Source organism: Lytechinus pictus, chromosome 2, assembly GCF_037042905.1.
Source record: "Lytechinus pictus isolate F3 Inbred chromosome 2, Lp3.0, whole genome shotgun sequence".
In the NCBI taxonomy this organism is placed as follows: domain Eukaryota; kingdom Metazoa; phylum Echinodermata; class Echinoidea; order Temnopleuroida; family Toxopneustidae; genus Lytechinus; species Lytechinus pictus.
Window position 1 is genome coordinate 47,351,813 of NC_087246.1, and position 22,686 is coordinate 47,374,498.

The 22,686-nt window shown below is 36.9% G+C and overlaps 1 protein-coding gene across 1 annotated transcript; it reads left to right on the plus strand.

Moving 5' to 3' along the window:
- Window positions 1–3,201: 3,201 nt before the first annotated feature.
- On the plus strand, window positions 3,202–10,470 carry LOC129254141 (uncharacterized). The gene is made up of 3 exons (XM_064094968.1): window positions 3,202–3,389; window positions 4,321–4,410; window positions 5,390–10,470. Exons 1-3 carry the CDS (start codon window positions 3,253–3,255, stop codon window positions 5,481–5,483), a joined length of 321 nt encoding a protein of 106 aa, XP_063951038.1. The 5' UTR covers window positions 3,202–3,252; the 3' UTR covers window positions 5,484–10,470.
- The last annotated feature ends 12,216 nt before the right edge of the window (window positions 10,471–22,686 follow it).

Here is a 22,686-nt window from a genome sequence, read left to right on the forward strand (position 1 = left end):
TGTATAATAAAATGTAACTAAACAGGAAGAAAGAAAGAAAGAAAATAAGAAAGAAAGAAAAAAAAAGAAAGGAAGGAAGGAAGAAAGAAATACGAATAGCCATTTTCTTTCCCTTTCACAAGCATCTTTACACGCCTCCCGTCCTGCTTGCCTAGCCTTCCATACACTGAGGAAGTAATAAAGAGAGAAACGAAATATATGAGAGTTCTAAAGGAAAAAATCTCTCATATACACACACACACACAAACCCAAATCACCGCAATTTGAAAGAAGTGGGGGTAGCCGGGCTGAACATGCATAACGTCATTGTCGTGATGGTCACTGCACGAAGCACGTTTGACCAAGGATTTGACATGTCCGCGGTATCTGATTCTTTGAAAGTGTGCATTACAGGGGCCTGCACGTCTAAGGCATCTTCCGTATTTACACACGCTTTCTACGAAATCGAAGGAAATATAGGAACAGAACAACCCTGATTTCAGTCTGCGCGGTCAACGTGCAGCAAAGCGGGACTTTCCCCGTATTGTTGACAATGTGATCAAGGTCGATCGTACGTTTCAAAGTAAATGTTGTGCAAACGGCACGAATCTGGGCGGTGTTGTCTTGCACTGATCGGAAGTTATCGAATCATTTGGTCTCAAGGTGGCGCTCTTCATATTTCCTTCCTTCGATTAACCATACTTCCAAATAAAGCAGACAATTTGGGACTTCTCATCTATTTTATTTTTTTGGAAAAACAAAACAGTACATTCTGGCCAATCCAGGCATTGTTAGGAATCAGAACTTGTATATCAATATTGTGGAAAGCAAAGCGCGAAATATATTTTAAAAAATTGAATTAAACCAATGTCACAATTTACCTTTAAAATATCAAGTTTTGAAGTCAATATACAAAACATATTTCAGCTCGGACATCAAGCTATTATTATTTTGTTTGATTTACAAATTGATTTTTTAAAGTGTGTAAAATGTCAGTTTTTAGGTGTGAATATCATTTGCATCTTTTTGCGCTGTGCGCTCGCATTATTTGATTTGCCAAGTAGGCCTACGTATGGTCTTTGTTTATTCCATAAGATTCTTTATATATAATTCTATAACAAACTACTTAAAATCTCCCTTTTATGACAGCTATTTGCGCTCGCATTAATATATCAACTCATATATATTATTCATGATTACAAAAGTGATTAAAATATCCAGTTTTAAGGCCTCAAATGTCAACAAATTTCACTCACTCATTAGACTTATTACATTAATAAATTTGATCATAAAATTTTCATGAATTCCTAATGAATTGTCCCTTTTTCAGAAAGGAATATCGACAAGTTTCATATCACGCTTAGGAAGAGGAATAGGAAGATAGTCATCATTTTCATATGATGACAAAATGTCCTTAGGCCTAGAATGTCGAGGTCCTAGGTCAAAATAATAATAAAAATATCAGCTTGCGCTTCGCACTCGTATCATTATTAAGTACTATCCACTTCACTCACACGTATTGCGAGGTTAGTATTAGTATACTAACCTCGCACCATGAACTGCGTTTGGCAGTGGATTTCTAACTAGTGGGTCGCGTGTGCTGGGATCCCACTTCTGGTTTCCACAACACACGACTTCTATGGCTTGATTTTTCTGTGCGCGGCGGCATGTAATGAACCCTTGGGTGATCCACATACACTTCACAATTTCCCTACAGAGTGCTTCAGATAGTGCTTAAATGCACCCTTTTCATACCGGAATATCAAATATTTTCCGCTCGTACTTCCCGCTCGCATTATTGATTTTCATAATGAAATGTATTTAGAATGCCCAGATTCTGTCTAACTCTAAAACATGTTTAGTGAGATACGCAACTTTATTCAAAACATGCTAAAATTATCCAGTTTGCTTTCGCATTATTACTGTAGGAACTTCCTTTTTCATGATTTACAAAACATGAATAATGTGTCCCATTTTTAGGTCTGAAATCTCAATTTTTCTGCTCGCTCCATCAATTGTTTAGTTCTATACCTATTCCGTTTATTTCGAAAATTGCTTACAATGTCAATTTTTTAGGTCGTAATGTCAAAAATTTCGCATTATCTAAAATTTTAAACATACATCGTCTTAATGGCTAACTGCAAATCGTCCTTAACAGGTCCCTTTTCGATCAGGCCAGAACCCATATATTAAAAATTTCTGCTCGCGCTTCGTGCTCGCAGTAATTATCTAACTACATAAGCATCTTGTTTAGGTTCACAAACATTGCCCAGAATATTCAATTTTCAGGACAAAATACATGAAATTCAAAAAAATTTCAGCTCGCACTTCGCGCTCGCACTATTCAAATAGGGCTTATGAGATTATTACATTTTTTATGTTGTTTTATAAGAATAAAGCTAAGAAATGACTGCTAGGACATCCTCAGAAATGCTGCCTAGACTCTCTTGGTAGAATCTAATTCTGAACTGTGTGCACTTGTTTTCTTGGGGGAAAAAGGTGTAGATCTACTAGATCTATTCCGTAGGAAATATGGAAAATTAACAAAACCACTGATCAGCTGTTTTGACCATATTGGGAAAAGAAAGGTTTCAATTTTTTAATAGTGTTTTTGGCCCCTTTTCATCCTCTTTCTATTAATTTATGTTTTGACGTGTAGATGCATGCATTCGGATATATTACAATCAATCACTTGTCTTTACCGTACCGTCTGAAGGGCCAAATGGGGGAGGGGTCGTTTTGAGACGCTAGATGCATCTAGGCCTTTAGTACGAGTACTGTAGTTCGCTAACATGAGTTTACTCTTCTAACATAGATATCTATCAATTATTGACGCTAAGCATGCACTCACATTGACATGCATGCAAAGTGGATGTGCCTGTGAGGAATGTCTCAGATGGTTTTACACTATACCACGGACCATCAGGTCGAGTCCATAAAACTTGGACCGCCAATTTACAACTTGTTTTATATTTTGTGTAAATAAATATAATTGTTGCAAAAAATATGAACTTACCAGGCTTCTAAGATGAAATCTAACCACAAGCAACTAAGTTAGTTTACTCTTCCACAGCTCTATTAGTCTTACAATCAATTTAAAACCCATACCTATATTTCTTCACACGTTATAAGTTTGCTCCCGATTCAAAAACATTGCATTCGCAATCACAAATATATCTGCGGCCCACATACTTAATCTTAAATTTCATTATTTCCTTTTAGATCTTGGCTGTAGTTTTGGTAGCATGCTTCATCTACTATTCCTACTACTACATGGACAACCTACAGTTCCATGTGACACATGCTTACGCCCATATGGGGCAAGCTCATGCGGCACACATGGTGGGACAGAGATTGCTCTGGGGTGAAGGCACCAAACAGGATGAAGACAAGGCCATGGAATGGTTCAGGTATCCATTCTCCTATTTCATCTATGTATATAAACTCTGGTACTGAAAATGAAATGTTCACAGAATTGAACAAAACTTGCACAGAATTCTAACAACTATGAATCACGATAAAGCCTACATGTATCTGCCAAACAAGTTTTCAGGAAATGTATCATTACAGAGAAATGTCAGAGCAAATGAAGATCAAGAAAATTACTAAAAAATGCCTGTCCGCTCATAGCGTGGTCCCAGATATGCAGATGCTGTTTCCAGTGTCAGCTACAATAGGAAAAGGCCTTGAAGGGCACTTTGGTGACCTAAAATTAACCCTGTATGCCTGTAACTCCCATATTTTTATTTATACAACACATAACATTCAATTATATGAATATTTATGCCGGGGGTAACTTTTGAAAGAAGTCTTCTGAATGTACATCAGTTCAATAAATTAAAGATATGGTGCTGCATTAATCATGCAATATGTAGGCCTATCACAACAGATGGTCATCACAAATCCTTTAACTACAATTGATGTTTGATCTTTAAATGTGATAAGTAGTCTTCGAATCAGACTTAGTCAAGATTTGAATTAATCCAAAGCCCACATAGACCTTTGTCATGGATGCCATTTAAATGGTCCTGGGGGCCGTTTCATGAAGCTGTTCATAAGTTTAGAGCGACTTTACGAATGACTGGTGATCCTTTCTTACATGCTTAACCATCGCCAATGAATATACCATTTACCGCAAGAAAGGATCACCAGTCGTTCTTAAAGTTTCTCTTAACTTACAAACAGCTTTATGAAACACCCACCAGATGCCCCTCTACTCATTGCCCTTGACTATACAGGGAGAGGGATGGGGGGGGGGTGGATACAAAACTGTTTCCTCATTTGTATCAAATATTTTGTGATAAATATGAACATTGTCATCTTATTTCAACCTTATAACAGAGTTGCAGCTGACAAAGGTCATCCACATGCTTCTCATAACTTGGCCATAGGTCATCTCCATGGTTACAAAACTGATGTCAAAAGTAAAGAGTAAGTTGAAGTTCATGGTACTTAGCATTCGCTTAATATTTTTTCCTTCACATTATAATTTTGGTTGATGAAATCTTTATTTTATGTTTGGTTAGTGATTAAGGCTGATTCATAAATTTGGGGGGGGCCGGTGACCAGTGGGTTTTTTTTCAGCATGGACTGATGACCAGTAAAATGTAGGAAAAATGTTTAAGAAATTCAGTGTGACCAAATTAAGGTGAATATCAAAAACTGATAAAACCTAGATGTTTCCTTATCAAGATTTAAATGTGTTTTATAATCAAACAAGTAGGACACTGGAAATAACACTACCAAGCGTTGAATTTATTGGTCCTTAACATTGTGATACTATTTCTAGGGCACAGCCATTTCATTTTGTCTGTTTTACTTCTCTTAAACTTAAAGGTTTAAGTTCACTCTGAAGAAAAGTTTGATGTAAAAATATGAGAAAAAATATATGTGAAGGTTTGAGGAAAATCAAAGAAAAAAAAGTAGCAGTGGGGTACATGGTTCGACTCGGCCCTCGTAGTGATAAATTAACTTCTAAGGGTACTTGTAAAAATGTACAGTATACCTCATGAACTAAATCATGTTTTCATATAATGAGATTTTTTTTTTAAATGTGTCGTGATCAGGTCGAATGTAGTTTAATGTAAGATAATCAATATTTTTTACCAAGATTAGTATCTAATCATTTATGTATCTACAAGTAGATTCATTTAGGTTTACATGTACTTCTGGCTTGTGGGTTCGATGTCAGTGGGAAAGATGCACCTCTTTTTTTTATATCTGATTTTTACAGTGCATTCATGTACCTGTATGTAAATTTCAATACCATTGATTGACAATGGGAGGGGGGTGAGAATGGAAAAGAAGATATCTCCTCTGTTTTGTTAATGGTCAAATTATTGTCTCATTCTACTATGTTTATCATGGATTTGTCCCTAACTGGCCTATATTTCTTATATCTTTATGACAGGGAAGCGAGAAATCTTCTGGAATTTGCCCGCGACAATGGCGTTCATGAGGCGCATGATGCATTGCACCGACTTTGTCCCCATGACCAGTGTTAAATTGAGGAAGGAATCCGAGAGACGCCATCGATGAGAATTTTGTCAGTTTGATATCAATGGAGCTTGATAGCGAAGATAATATGTGATGTTCCTTGTGTGATCTGATTATGTAGGGCAGTACGTTAGTAGACTCTCACTCTTTGATGTTGGATGTATTACCTCGAGAGTTCAGAGGTTTGCCATGGTATTGAGTCATTAAACAGACTTACATTGTCTGCATGTCTTGGTCGAGTTTTCTTTCATGCTGAAAAGTTTCTCTGAGGAATCGCGCACATTTTGATAATGGAAATAAGTTATAACTAAATGTTTCTTCAGTGCTGTATTGCTGACTATCATAGTCCTCTTACAAGATGCCTTGCAATTACCAAATATTGTCCAAATTACCATTTCATTTTATGAATGCAACAGTTTCCATGGACTTGCCCAGTACCTTTATATCTATTCACCTTGTCAACTATCTATTTTCTCCAAAGATAGGAAATTGTATTTCAACTAGATTTGTAAAAAACATATTTCAGTGTGCTTTTGTAAATGTGTGCTTAAGTTATTGAATAGAAAATCGCATTTTGCCTTACTTGTTTGAATTCTTGTCTTTCAATATCACCTTGACTGATTAACATTCCAAACTTTACTGATTTTACTATTTACTATGCATTAGGTAAATGCATTTTCTTTTGCCTTTCCAGTAGCCTTTTATGCCATTTTTTTACCTCACTATTCATCTCTGTTTTCAATTGGACTCACTGTAAATATTGAAAGTCTTTATGTACGTTAGTAGAGTTCAAATGTTCAATTTAAATATATAAACATTGTACCATTGTACGTTATTATGTTTGAAATTTAGTTTATCAGTTGCTGAGGGAAAATGATGTAACAAAATACTGTAGACCCCATATATTTTATATACAAGTATTTTCACAGTTCTAGACTGTCTTTGGAAGTTTGCAAGGTGTAAATTTAGACTTCGGTAGCGTTTATTTTTGCATAAATATCCATCTATCAAGCAGAAAGTCTCAAGAAATTGATTCGCGAAAATGAAACCAACATGAAAATCTACTATGTATATAGTACTACTGTACAACATAGTACTACTGAGTAGTGCTATCAGATTGAAGATGCTCAATCAAGCACTTGTATAGAGACATCACAAATGTCTACAGAGCAAAGTAAAAAATCCTTTCCAAGAAAATGGCTGCCATTTCAATTGTAGTTTCCATGTTTGATCACTGCATGATAAAATGCACCATTCATTTTGAGAGGAAGGAGATATCTTGAATATTCAGAGGTATAGACACATCCATCAGTAAATGTTAATATAAACAAGAAACTAAACACTTGGAGATGTTAACATTTTGCCTGAAGAAAAAAAAATAGACAATTATGGAAACCAAGAACAATTCATTAAGTAATGTTAATCAAAACCAATTGTGATGGAATTTGTGTTTATATGACCATGGACTGCTTGAAATGTTGTGTCCGATACTATGAAGCCCTTGTTAATGTTATAAATTCATTTTGTTTCTCAGTCTGATATCCCATACTGCATTTGGTAATTCAGTATTGAAGAGTCGCATATTCATGTATTGTTGCCCACAATCATCTTCTTTCAACCATCCAAATTTATTCATTGGAATATACATTGGGTTCATTGTAGATTATTGGGCATTTTCATGTTTACTGGAAGTGAACCTCCTGCATGCAGAAGGATGTATTTGCATTCATTTTCAAATGAAGAAAACAATTCAGTTGGCAAGTCACCACTCTGTCCACATGCCCTAGTGTTCTGGGCCTTTATGACTAGATATTGGCCACAATGGCCCAAATTCACAAAGGTGCTTTTGACCAAAACCATCGGTTGACCCCATGGTTTATGCAGATTTCCTGTATAAATTTTGCTTAATCTACCAAGTGTATTTAAAAAATCTCCAATACTGATGCACCAAATTGACGCCTGTTTCCATTCCGCTAAATGAGTCCACTGTTATGACTAGCGGACTCATTAATAAGATAGCGTGCTTAACCACGGCAAATAGCGTCAATTTGACGCACTGACAATTGCATGCATCAGTATTGCTCACTTTTTAACATGTCCTGTAAATAAAAGTAATACATACACGAAATCTGCATAAACCATTGGGTGAATTCAGGCCTTTGATTTTTTTTTTTGGGGGGGGTATTTAAAAAAATGAATAAAAAAAACCATTCACAAACCTTTAATTTTTGTTAATATACTGAACAGATGGTATGACCCTTGCTTGTGCCTGTATACACCATGTATTCATATTGAGATTTTATAAGTGTTATATTTGTTTTGTGACATAAAACCAATTTAAGGTTCTGAAATATTCAGTCACCATGTATTATAGAAGTGTGCAATAGAATTGTTTTGTTGTTTTTTCTTGTCTTTCACTGCACTGTATATATCATAGCTTTTATGATTCGAACCACTGTAGGTGGTGCTCAAGGCCTCTTTGTTCATGCAATAATTTAAAAAGGGGAGTGATCAACTTCAAATTTTGTTTCATGTGTATATCCCAAGACTATGGTCCAATGGAATCCAGATTGGAGATCCTCACAGACACCCAAATTGGCAACTGGAAATGCAGTATAGGGAACTTGACATAATGTGTTGGTTTCAATGGGGACAATAGGGACCAATTCCACTTTTCATGTACATGTATTTCCTATTTGTATTCAAATATTCATGAATAAGTTATGCAATGTACTGGTATTCAATATGTCCATTGATAAACTGAAACCAGATTAAGTTCAGAAGATATGTGTATGTGTGAGTTTGGGTTTTAACTGACACATTATCAGATATGATTATTTACATTTACCAAATTTTAACATGAAAGAGTAATGCCATATACCTCAGACTGCTCAACAATGTCTGTTCCACAGCCCTTTATATATCGAAGGGCACTATAACCAGGGGCGGATCCAGGAGGGGGCCGAGCCGGCCCCGGCCCCCCCTATTTTTTGACAACCTGCAGAAAAAGTGTACTATAGGAAAAACACTTAAGAAAAGTAGGAAAGAGGTATCATACCCAGGATGTGTAATTTACAACCTCGTAACGGCCGGCCCGACCCCGAAAGGAAACAAGAAAAGGGTGAGGGGAAGAATTGTAAAAAGAACTTTATATAAAAAAATTCGCTCGCGCTTCGCGCTCGCATTGCCTGTGCCAATGACTCCCATTCAAGAGGATTAAATGACACTTATATATCCAGATCTGAAATCAATTTGCACACAATATTTTAGCTCGCACATCAAGCTTTAATTATTTTGTTTGTTTTACACAAATTGTTTATATCAATATTTTCAGCTCGCGCTGCGCGCTCGCATTGTTTGATTTGTGAGTTACCTATCCTCTTTGGAAATTCTTACCAAAATTTGTCAAAATGCTCCTTTATCATGTCAGTATTTAACAAAATTGAGCTTGTGCTTCGCGCTCGCATTTAATTGTTTGAGACACACAGCTTTTTCTGTATTTAAATAAAAACGCGCTTAGACTGTCCAGTTTTCAGGTCGGAATATCAAAAATGTTGAGCTCGCGCTTCGCACTCTCATTATTTAATTGGTGATACTTGTATCCTCTTCATTAATCACTAAAAACAGTCCTAATGCTAATTGAGTCCCTTTTCACGTTACTATGATAAAATTTCAGCTCGCGCTTCGCGCTCGCATTGTTTAGTTGGATACTTATCTTTTTCATGATTATAAAATCTCCTCAGAATCTTCAGGTCCAAGGACATAAGATATCAAAGAATTTGAGCTCGCGCTTCGCGCTCGCATTATATATTAAGACCACATGAGATACCTTATCTTGTTTATAACAATAAAAACTAACATATACTTGACACTTCAGTCTCTAGTTAGGACTACCCCCTGAACCCCCCCCCCAAAAAAAAAAAAAAATCAGATTATAGCGGCCAATCGAGAAAAATGTTGATGAAAATATTTTTCGGCCCCCCCTATTGGCGAAAGCTGGATCCGCCCCTGATAACGTCTAGCACACAGCAAATTCCTTGTATTGGATCATGGGCATTTCCCATTCACAAGATAATCAGAAATTGTAAATTTTGGTCTAAAATAATGCTACTTTGATCTTTATGGAAAACCAATGAATATTTAATTTGAGTTGAGACACATTCACTGTAAAGTCATATTTCTTGGCAAATATTGTAATGTGATTTTTTTTTATAGAGTATCAGTAAATTATTTATGACTTTAGTAGGTCTGCTACAAGAATACATATTGAAATATTGCACCCTGGCTATGGATCCACCCGCAGGGGGGGGGGGGGGGTAACTTCCATTGAGTGCAAGGGATCTGCGAAAAAAAACAGAAAAAGGGAAATTTTTCAGGGATAGGAGCGGAATACGGCAAATCAGGTGTAAAAAAATGTTTATAATGGGAAAAAACGCCCTTAATCGTGATTATCTAACACATGAAAGGGGTACATAATTTGCACCAACTGTGGGACCTACTGTAACAAGACCCACCCATTAATATAAAATACTTTACGTGACCTCGATAAGTTTGAAATGGAATACCTAGTCCTGCATATATTTCAAACTGAACCCAAACCCACATGCTCAGCGCATAGTGAAATGGGAATATCCTGGTTTAGGCTATGTCAGAATAATTAATGAAATCCCTGTTAAGAGTGTGCAAATTTAGGCCAAGAGGCCTGTCCTTCAATCCTCAATTAGAGTGCATTATTTAGGACTATTTTCACTGACGCCGTCCACTCTTCAATGGAAGAGAACACCCCCCCCCCCCAATCCAGGAACCGAATGAGTAGTTCGATTCTTGCATATGTACTTTCGAAATTGGCTGAGTTATACTGGTTTTAAGATCACTTTATTACAAGAACAATAAAACTTTGTTATTGATGTTGTTATTTGAAATATGCTTTGCATGATCATATATTTGTGTGTGTGTAGAATTTGAAAAATACAAATAAATATTCCTAAAAATAAATTTGACTGTATTTGCATTTTACTTTTATTGTTGATTTTTCTTTAAACGATTGTATAAAAATGATTAAATAAATGATTAATTTTATGTCTGATGTTCATACAGAGTGATGACACTTAAACAACTTGGTGATATCTTCCATGTGGACCTGTTTATACCAAAAACTAAACAAAAGAGAATATTTTTTTTAGGGTATTAAGGTCACTGGTTTAACGTCATGGGTCTTTATGAATTGAGGGATGTGTTTTTGCACCATTCCTACCCCCTACCTCTCTGATCTCCCTCTGTATGGTCTGCGTTAAGACCCTACAAATTAATGGACTTTCATGATCATTTCATGATTCATTTCGCTTTTCGCCTTCCAGGCACAGGTGACGCCAAAACAAATAATAATAATAATAATAATAATAATAATAATATAAAGTTCACCCTGATGAAGGAATACACAATCCAGTGAAGAGTAAATGAGAGTTTGAAATATGGCATCAATATATATCAGAAAGTCCAAAGGGGCTCAAGCTTTCGATCCTAGCAGAATCTTTGCCTCCGATGAAGATTCTGCTAGGATCGAAAGCTTAGGCCCCTTTTGACTTTCTAATTTACTCCATTGGCTCTTTTTTTTAGATAAGCAGTTTTCAGCAGCTTCTTTTTGCCATCAATATATATCATCAATGTTGTATATAGGTAAATTATATTATCAATAGATTAAGACCACATATAGCAATTTACATCACTAGTTTGGTTTCCCCGGCTTAGATAGTTTTCCCTATTGAAACGATTGAGCAGTGGCATATCTAGGGGGCACATATATATGACCCCATATGTGAAAGAGCTGATTCAAAACCCTTCCACGTTATTTTTCACAAGAAAAAGAACAAGAAGAATATAATGATACTGCCAAATAAAAAAAAACAGTGTAATTGACTAAAACCTAGCACAATTTTTGCCTTTTTGTATATGGTGTAGTGTCAATTTATCCATTTTATTTGCCTTTTCAGTTCCATTCTGTTTTGAGCTTTCATGTTAGTGTAAATCATACATTTGCAGATATATTTGACCAAAAATTATCACATGATAAAAAAAAATAATGCATTATAAATTGTTTTTTGTCACTAAACCCAATTAAAACTTGAAGCCATTGTAACATTAGGAAATTTCACAAGGTTCATTTGGCTCACAATGTTCATAAAAAAATGAAATAGAAAACAAATTAGATTAAAAAAGATTAATTTATTTCCTATTTCATTCCAAATTTAAGAAACTTCTTCACATTTATAAAACGTACTGTCAGCAAGGGTCTTTGCAAATAAGTGTTGGCGCCCTCTACGTTGTTTCTTCATGCAAGTTTTGTCTTATGCAACCATGGCGGTGGGGATAAAGGAGGAGAGCCAAATAGTTAGCCAAATTCCGGCTAATTCTATGCCGGAAGAGAGCAATGTTCTGCCACCTGTTAGAGATTCTAATCCAAGATGGGGTCCAGGGCACGCGGGAGCCAAAGAATTAGCGAATTTGTACACTGCTGGTAAGAAATATCTGGGTTTTAACGTGAAAGGTTTCCGCCCATTTTTACGAGAGACGAGTCTCTGATGAGTCTGAGACTAGAGCCGGAGGCAGCGCAGAGCCACCGACCCGCCGCCCCCGCGCCGGGCGGACTGACCCATGGCAATGCCATGAATGCCGTTGTTACTGAAATGAATGAAGCGAGCGAGTGGGATGGCCGTGCATGACCATGTCAATGTCATGTCTCATGATGGTAAACCGAAGGCGACGCTTGCCTTCATTTTTTCAATTCATTTCATTGATGTTTCACTGACACTGGACTACTGGCAGCCGTCTGTTTGACATGTTCGAGGAGTTTTTAAACATTTTTTTTTCCTTGTACACAGGCACAGGTCATTGCATTTGCAGGTCACAGACACAGACGGCTCACCATGCTCACTATCGTCCAGCCACCATTTTAGGGGGATTACAATGCAAAATCCCCCCGACGGGGTTAATCGATTTTTGTCTTTATTTCATAAAAATACATAAAAATTAAAAAGTACTGTACCAAAATAAAGATTATTATTCCGTTTTGACCTGAAATGCTCTAGGGCCCTTGGGGGACCTAGGCCTAGATCTAAAACGTGAAAAATAAACTTAAAAGTAGGGTGGACAAATTGAAATCCTAAAATTTTTATTTGAACGTCTTCACATTTTTATTTACAATGACATGAAAGGAGGGTGTCTGAAGCCACACTGAAAAGTGTCAGCATAAAACAGGCTAATTTAGGGGAAAATATGGCACATTTTTTCGGGGAAGTTCAGGCTACTAGAAAAATGTGATCTGAATTGATTATTAACTTGTGTTTGGCATGTATGGAAAGAGAAAATTCAGGGGCTTCTTTTGACAGTAAGGACAAGTTTATATGATCATTTTAAATAAGGATTTAGAGATAAATTGCAAACCCTTATTTTTGTGTGTGTTGAGATTGCCATTTCTCCATGCGTTTTCTATGGGAAAATGAAATTTCTGTTTTGCACAATTTTTTTTCACTTTGTCGCAATTTTTCATTGTGATCTGGTTTCCAAATCTTTATAAAAATCATACCATCAGATAGAGCATAAAAAATCCTATTGGACTCTTTATGGACAAGTTTTTGGCATTAATAATAAATTTATAACAGCTCTCGGAAGCAAAAAATTTGGATTTGTGTGTGTCCATTTCTTAACTACACAGTCTATGGCAGATAAATGCTGAAAATTTACCTAATTTCATTCTTCTTTTTTGCAGCCAATAATTGGATTTTTTTCAAGAATGTTACATTTCTGTCAGTCTGAAGGTCATTTCTCTTCAAATTCACAAAGAAAATGTGATATTTTCTTGAAATAAGAAAAAAAAAAATTCTCCAGACACCCTATTGAAAGAGAAAACAAAATCAAAGCAAACATACCAACTCCCAGTTCCAAAGGTTTCCAAAAAGTGAAGATATTAAGTGTCAAACTATGGCCTTTGTGAGACCAGAAAGGGACAGCGATAACCGATTCAGCCCCGTAAGTTCCCTGAAGCTAGTTGTCACGTAAAATGGTCGATGAATAGCTAGTTTCGAACGACCTCCTTAAATTAATATTCAATTTTAAATTTGCCGCTGCAGCCCGGCTCGTAGTCTGTGGTAGCTTGTGCACGAGACGTTATTTACGAAAAATGCATTCTAAAAAGTAAAACTCTCCCCATAAATAGAAATTTACGATTTACTTTAAAAATAAACGATGATTCATATTCCATACCTATAAAATGATGATCATTTGACATATCCGACTTCTAGATCATGTTTTTGGTGGAAGTTATTTCCATCTTTTCTTCTCCGTCAGAACTCCGAACGTAGCCACGGACATGCCACGGGCAGCGCACCCGGTACTGATGCACTGCATATACGGTACTAGACCGGCCTTAGCTAGCTTCCCAATCCACACAGTCATGACATGCCGTTGCCAATTTCAGGATATTATTTGTAGTAATTATAAATATTTTTTTTCCTTTTTTAAACGTAACAGCCATTAAAAATAAATAAATTTAGTCTACTTTTATTTTTTAAATAATATTTATAATACTGATTAGCCTCATTACACCTCATCTTTATTTCATCAGCAACATGTCCTGAAACTTGCTTCCCACTGAACTATTTTTAGTACTCACCTAAAATTTCCAAACTTGGCACGTGCCGATAGCTCCTTCATGTCCTGGTCCTTGGTCATTGATTACATTTATAATCACATCAAAATTTCAAAAAAAAAACAAAGAAATGAACTTCCTGAAATGAATCATGCAGATAATTAATGTTATGTATTTTGGAAAATGTACTGATTAAACTAATATAATAAATTGAACTCGTGATTAGTGCTCCCTTTATCGGAAAATTATAAAAAATTGAAGAAATTTGTGCTCTTTTATGCAAGTTATGGAGATCCATGATGAGAAATGCCAGACGAGTTGGGTCTTGTTTTCATTGTTAAAGTTGGATAGTTCATTTGCATACATCTAGGTAACAACACCCCCCCCCCAAAAAAAAAAAAAAAAAAAAATAAATAAATAAATAGAAAATAAAATATAAATAATGAGTCAAGCAGAGTAAAAGCAACAGTGGAAAAATCTTTGATAAAGGCAAGTAGAAAAAGTAATAAAAACAGGCCTTAACAATTATATCTAATTTAGAGCTAAATAATAAAAATAGCTTTTTAGTTGAACAGTTTCATTGTATTATCAGCAATATAATCCCATATATTTTTCTCCCCCCCCCCTATCTCTCTCAAGCTCTCTCATCCTCTCTGAATTTTATTTCTTCAAATAGAATGTTGAAGCCCATCGATCAAGCTTTGAATTTCTGCGTCAATCAGGGGAATTCCCTGGGTCTCTTGACAGGCTTGGGGTCGAACATGTGCCATTTGATCTCTCGCATGCGGTCTTTCCATTCAAGTTGTGGAAAATTCCATTCATAAATAATTTAGACTAATATCCAGTCTTTTCTTTTTTTCATTCGATTGATTTTCCTCACTTTACATGGCAGCGACTGTATTTCTCTAAATATTTTCAAAAAAAGGACTGTTTTTTAGACTAGACGTAAAAGTCAAGCGTCGCGCCACGCTACTGATTCATCAATATTCATGAGGAATCGTAACCACGTGATCGAAAAGATCGTCGGAAACGTGAATATTCAACAGCGCTGGATGACGTCATTTTTAGTTTTTTGCTTGGGAATCCAAAACCCTGATAGGTATTGGCATGAAACCAACAGGAATAACACTAGAATACGATTTTCTAACGACCATATAATGTGCAGCTCAAAAAATGCACGGGATCATATATATTTTTTTTTTTTTTCATCATTATTTCTGGATTGAGGGGCGGGGCCTATGCACATTTCGCTGAAGTTAGCCCACATTTTTCTTAGACTTACCAGTTGCCAATCACAAGCAATTTAATGATCAAAATGTGGGAAAAACACGGTCACTTCCGCATTGGTCTCGCCGTGCGTTAGAGAGAAAACTCGGGAGGAATTGGGTACAAAATCCACTGAAATCTTCGGCATCGGCCAGTTTTTAGATAACGAACGATAATAGTAGGGACAAGTATAGTATTTGTGAGTATGAGTGTTGTTTTTATCTTGAAGATGTTAAGATTTGTATTTTTAAAAGATTTTTTAATGTATTTATCGTTTTTTCATTTTGCATCAACATTGGGAAAGATACTTTGACATTGGGACCATTTGCGAGCTGCGGCTTCCTCGCAGGCAGTGTCGCGGGTTCCAGGATGCTCGTTGTCCTCCCTTTTAAAAGGGGAAAAAACAGTGACTTCGGCTGTCGCGCAACTCCCACTTTCCTGGTTGATCCAAACTTAATACATAAACATATGGCCATTGAGTCCCTGTAGTATAGATCGAGCTAGTACTTCGGTCTCTGTATTTGGTGAGTGGAGCCAACAGAGTTCAGCGGAACAACCAACATAACAGAGACCAAAGCTTTTGGTCTAGTTCCACTGCCACTAGACTACGTCTCATTCCACTGGCAGTGGCACTATATGACTGGCACTGTGTAATATGGCAATGCCAATAAATGCGCACGGAATTCGACATGCATTTGATGCATCCAATCGACGTGACAAAGTTATTTGCAAGCCAGCATGCGCGCAGCAGTGCCAGTGCTCATCAAGCTCATCACTTAGTCAGTCAATCACCAGTCACACGAGATTAATAAATCCACTGGCACCGTTTCGGAGGATGTTTTCAACCTTTTCTGATTTTTTTTGTCCTCGTTATGGTGGAGTTCCAGTCCACCGCGCCGTCACCTTAACTACTATTAAACTAGGCCTACAAATACATGTACAGTGTCTATGGAGAAAAGGGTGCGCTAGCGCACCCTCCTTGATTACTCCTAAATTTTGCTTTTTGAGGGGTGGAAAAAGGAAAAAATAATAAAGATCATGAGGATAAATTTATATTCTATACAATCAGCTCTACCATCTTTCCGAAAAATATGGTGGAAAGTAGCGAATTTTGATGACAAACAGATCAGGATCAGCCAGGTTCTTCTTTGATCGCCATCAGCTACAGCTGAGCGTACAGACGCGCCAGCGGATTGGCTGGCACATTTGTATACGCTCAGCTGTAGCTGCGCTGATGGTGATCGAGCGATTGACGAAGAACTTGGTTCATTTCAGACCAACATCTGTAGTTCAAACAATCTTGGTATGAAATCATATTACATGTACTTTTCCCATGTCCTCTTAATCATCATCATACATGTAACTACCTGAAAGTAAAGTTCTTGTTTGTAATGCGAGTCTCACTAGTTGCTTTTCTACTTTTTCCTCGACCCTCTGAATCATTCAAAACTTAAATGCCAATGATAGACGGGTCTTCTGTGTTTTTTCTGCTGTGTACTGTCTAGTAACATGTGTTTCCCCGTTCTTTGTTCCACTTTTTGTTTTCGACCTTGTGTAGTTCTGTTACTTTCTCCTAGCTTTGCTCTATTTTCCCCCCTTCTATCAATCAATGATTGTGCAATTATTTGTTATGGGCCTATTCAGAACAAGCTTTTCCTTTACTTGAGGTCCATCCACTTTAAATGTTATGCTCAAGATTGTATTTCTTTTTTTGACTGACGCAAATCCAAGAAAAGGTCATCCTAGAACACAAAATTTCATCTTTATTTTAAGAAGTTATCTTTGGTGGGCAGTAAGAAAGCCCAAATGTTGAATTTTGAAATTTCATAAAGAAAAATTTGATGATAATATGCAAATTCATTCTAATTTTGGATACATAATTTGCATAATTGGTCAAACGGACTTTATGTATGGGACAATTATATAAACTGATAGAAAATCAAAGCAAAACTTGTGAGATTTAGTTGTAGGTGGGACATGGACCCCTCAACATCTTATTACTTTTTTATGTGCCCGTATTATGGGCTTTATTTACACATTTTGGCCTCTAAACAAGTTTTCGCCAGGATACGACCCTGGGGAAATAGAACATACCCTAAACACGTTTGGCTAGTCTTTAAAAAAAGCTTTGGAAAAAACATACCCTAAATACGTTGACCCTGCGTCTTTCAAAACTACCCCTGTTTTTTAAATTGAATTTTTTGATACCCTTAAACGAGTGCACGCACGGCTTGCGTCCAAAACTGGAAAAACACCCCTTTAGACACGTTTTTTTGGTCACGCGTGTGTACAGCAATATATATTTGACTGGCTCCCGCCCCCCCCCCCCGGGTCTGTCTGTCGGACTCTGTCCGTCCGTTAACTTTTCCTTGTTAATGCGATAACTAGAGTATAACTTAACCTAGGCCTATATAATCTGGTGTCTATGATACTAGCATGGATCCCAGGAAGCCTATTGATTTGAGGTCAAAAAGTCAAGGTCACAGTGACATGTTTTCATCTTACCCTTCTGCAGTCTTTGTAAATGCGATAACTTCAGTTTAACTTAACCTAGGCTCATATAATTTGGTGTGTATAATACTAGCATGGATCCCAGGAAGCCTATTGATTTTGAGGTCAAAAGGTCAGAGGTCAAGGTCACAGTGACATGTTTTCATCTTACCCTTCTGAAGTCTTTGTAAATGCGATAACTTCAGTTTAACTTTTATTACTTAAGTAGGCTCATATAATTTGGTACATGTATGATACTAGCATGGATCCCAGGAAGCCTATTGATTTTGAGGTCAAAAGGGCAAATGTCAAGGTCACAGTGACATGTTTTCATCTTACCCTTCTGCAGTCTTTGTAAACGCGATAACTTTAGTTTAATTTAACCTAGGCTAATATAATTTGGTGTGTATGATACTAGCATGGATCCCAGGAAGCCTATTGATTTTGAGGTCCAAAGGTCAAGATCACAGTGATATGTAAACTCTACTTGAAACTTACCTAGGCTCATATAATTTGGTGTGTATGATACTAGCATAGATCTCAGCAATTCTAACGATTTTGAGGTCAGAAGGTCAAAGGTGAAGTCGCCACCTTCCACTTTTCTTGCTTGACCAATAACTCCATTTTCCGTGTTACAGGCGGGCGTAATATGTGCTCGCCTTAGCGACACCAACGTTCTCGCTACCACGCGTCACGGTTGGCGGGCGCCGACAACCCCGAAAATTTTCAGGGCAAATCCGCCAACCGTGAACTTCCCCGACAACCGTGGCCGACAACTGTAAAACAGGCCTAGATCCACACAAAAAACTGAATAATATATTTAAAATAAAAACAATCTGCTTTTCAGATCCTAAAATAAACTTGTCGATTATTTCTTCCACGATTCCTTCCCGGGATTTCTTTGCTTCGCTACTATGCTGTATACGATACGACCTTGACTCGAGGCCCAATTTAACTCTCTCTCTCTTATGTGGGAAGTGCGAAGATGTTTACCTCGCATTTGCGTATCGCATTGCTCTCATTATTTACGTCTTTAAAATAGTAGTAAAATACGCTCAAAAATAAAGTGAGAAGAGAGGGGTACCGTGGGTTACTGGGTTGGGCAATGTAATTTAGATGTTACGAATTTCAGTTGATATTGTCATTTATTTTGTCAAAAGTAAAGTGTGTCAAAAAATAATATAAAAATTCGATCGAAATTTAGTTTCATCTCGTCCCAGGCCCCAGCCTTATTATAGCTACATCAAATTCATTGAATGCATTTCTGATGACACTGCCGTAGAACGAATTGAGAAAATTATTAAAAGATCACATTAATAATGACAAAGCCACAGCCACAGGAATGGATTGATATAATGTCCAACTCATTTACTTACAGCAAAATGATTATTCACATTCATATTCCAATTTTACTCCATAATTTCCAAAGTCTTGATCTCTACATCGATCTTTTGAAAGTGTTGATTAATTTCGCGACGGTGTGTCTAACAAGTTCTGAGTCACTGCTCTAGCGCTCGCCATGGCCACATACATAATACAAATCGCACATGGCATCAAAATCTATCCGAGTCTTCCAAAATTAGATGGGATCCAAAACCGATTTGAATGGTTTTTTTTTCTTCAGATATTCATTGAATCTGTTATAATTTTCATAAGTAATAATCTTTATTAATTTTATTCACGCTTTTTATCATATTACGACTAATTTTTTAATGTGAGTTATACGTACAGTGTATTTTCATTTGTATTGTTCTTTATTACTCTTTGCCTGCCAATTAAATAATGAACGCACCTGTCACCGTCCTGAGAAATGTTTTTAGTCATTACAGTGAATGCTTCATGAATTTGTTGTACAATTGCTTAACAACTCCCGGTAACAACTACGATTTAAAATAAAATATTATTTGAAATTAATTTGTGTAAAGAAAGAGAATAATGGGAGGTGGTCGTGGGCGATGTAAATGAAAATGATGGGATGTTTGTGACTTTGTGGGGGAGGGGATTGGCGAAAAGAAGTCAATGTTCGGAGCGAATTAAATTAATATTCTTTTATGGATGTGTCTACTGTGATTGTGGCTGCATGATCTTTATGGCGAGTGGAAAATCAACCCTTGGACTTGGTCGGGAGGGGTACGTGATTCAATAGATTTCAATAAAAGTACACATTCAACAAAGTGGAATTGACAATTCATTCACAGATATTCATTTCAGGGCCGCGGAAACAGGGGGGGGGGGCTGGGTGGGCTTCAGCTCCCCCACTTTTTTTTCCAAAACCGTGTACAAAAACAGGACCACCTGATTGCGTTTTTTGCATGATGGTCAGCCCCCCCCCCCCCCACTTTCAAGACCATTCCGCGGCCCCTGCATTTCAAGTACGAATTATTGAAGTTGATATGTGCGAACGTTTTAGAGTATATGTATTTCTCGTTTGCCCACGCCCACATGAGTCGCTAGTATAATTTGAATATCGCTGGATGAATTTTTCAATTTCACTTATGTCGTTATATATGTTTTATATCGGAATTGTGTTTTATATATAGAGTTATCTTTACAACGTCGTTAGCCTAATTACTGCGAGTGGATTATATTTATGAAATGAGTTGGAATGTGAACGAGACGCCCCAAAGCCGATGGCACGTGATCTAATTAGTATTCACTTTTTGGGTTGAGCCAATCATTGTGCTTGAAAACGGGTTTCCCCGAATTCCCGCCCTTGGAATGACTGTGTACCATGTGCGTGACCTGTTAACCTGTTGTATGAATGCGAATCAGCTGGTTTCGTGACCTCAAATATTCTTCATGTTGTTTACGCTGGATGGGGGCTATAAAAAGATCTTTCTGACTCTTTTTTTTCAATTTTAATAATCTGTTCGTGAATTTCTGTAACTTGAAAACTGATGCAATTTATTGAATCACGTACCTCGATCTTCCCACTCATGGTGCAAGAAAATATTTTTAAAATTTTAAATCGCCAAAATATACATGTAAAGAAAGATTATTCAGCCGTCATCATCAGAAGTAGTATAGACATGTATATAAATATGCATTCGCTTCGAATATTGACTTCTTCACCAATCCCACACACAAGTACGATCTCAATATCCCCTTGTCATTGTCCACGCCACGACCCCTCCCCTTTCGCGCTCCCCCTTCGACCATCCTAGCTACAACCCTCCCCCCCCCTCTTCCTCTCTTTCACACACGCTGTATTTGTAGGCCTACATAGTGCATTATTTAAAAATACAAATCTGCTTTCCTGTCAATTAAGCTTTACTTTCAAAACATTTTAAATCGCAATTAATTATAATAAGAACAAAATCGTAATATTAAAGTATGATGAATGACTAAAAATATTTCTCCCGCTCGTGATGGACACATTCATTATTTTATAGGCGAGTATAGAACAATACAAATGAACATATAGCAATAATTGACAGTGAGTATAAATCTACTTTCCTGTCAATTAAGCTTTACTTTAAAAAAATTTTAAATCGCAATTAATTATAATAAGAACAAAATCGTAATATTAAAGTATGATGAATGACTAAAAATATTTCTCCCGCTCGTGATGGACACATTCATTATTTTATAGGCGAGTATAGAACAATACAAATGAACAGAGCAATAATTGACAGTGATAAACGAATCTTGATTGGATATTATTAGTATAAACATCATCAGCAGAAGTCTTAATTATGAGAGTTATAGTTTCAGTGAGTATCTGAAAACAAAACAAACATGCAAATTATATCGTCTCATGAATACCGATGCCCATTATTTGGAAGCCTCGGAAGTTTTCTTCCGAGGCTTCCAAACAAAGTCGGAACAATTTTTGGATTGAGTAAGGGCGTGGCGCGGCGCGCATGCGGTCCGTAGATGTAGTCGGTCATTGACACGCATTCACAAAATGAATCGCACTTTCTAAGGACGTAGCGATCTAGACATTGGAAAGTATGGAGTACATTATCGATGTCATTGATGTGAATAAATCTATAAACTGTAAGTATAAAATGAGATTGAATTTAAATCTTTTCTTTTGACCTTTTTCATCAGTACTTGCCTTTCTGCTTCAATCGATCGCAATTCGCGCAACCGTTACGGCTGTGTGGCCGGAGAAGCATTAAATAGACATAAAATGTGGTGCATTTAGCAGCAATCTAAGCTCGTCGATATTGATATTTTCGATAGCTACCGCGCTCCGCGAGGGAGTGGGGACACCCCCCTCCCGCAACCCTCCCCCCGTGCGTGCTTCGCACGCACCAAGGCCGCTGCGCGGCTTGCGTATCATCGCTTCGCGCCGCCAAGCGTCAGAATGAACCTGGCGAGAACGTTGAGCGACACTCTTGTTTATATGATTTTTCTTGTCCTAGATATCAACTAACATGATGGTATTAAAGGAGAATGAAACATTTGGAACAAGATAGCTTGTCTGAAAACAGAAAAACCAAAGAAACAGATCAACGAAAGTTTGAGAAAAATCGGACAAATAATGAGAAAGTTATGAGCATTTGAATATTGCGATCACTAATGTTATGGAGATCCTCACATTGGCAATGCGACAAAGTTGTGTGATGTCACTTGTGAACAACTCTCCCCATTACTTTAGTATATATTTCACTTAAACTGCCTCTTTAATCACATCTATCAGTAGATCATGTGTTCTTTCTATAGGAGGGCATGTAATACAGATTTTTAAAGAATGCATCATGGATAAAGTGTTTGTATCACCATAAGGAAAAGCAAAAAGAGACATTTTGGGGTTATTTTATAGTCCATCGAAGGGAAAGTTGTTCACATGTGACATCACACAT

Bases quoted from the DNA above. Each gene is read 5' to 3' on its own strand.
- LOC129254141 (XM_064094968.1), top strand. From the start codon at position 3,253: ATGGACAACCTACAGTTCCATGTGACACATGCTTACGCCCATATGGGG. The intron at 3,390-4,320 runs GTATCCATTCTC...ACCTTATAACAG, and splicing joins AAGGCCATGGAATGGTTCAG to AGTTGCAGCTGACAAAGGTC. The intron at 4,411-5,389 runs GTAAGTTGAAGT...TCTTTATGACAG, and splicing joins ACTGATGTCAAAAGTAAAGA to GGAAGCGAGAAATCTTCTGG.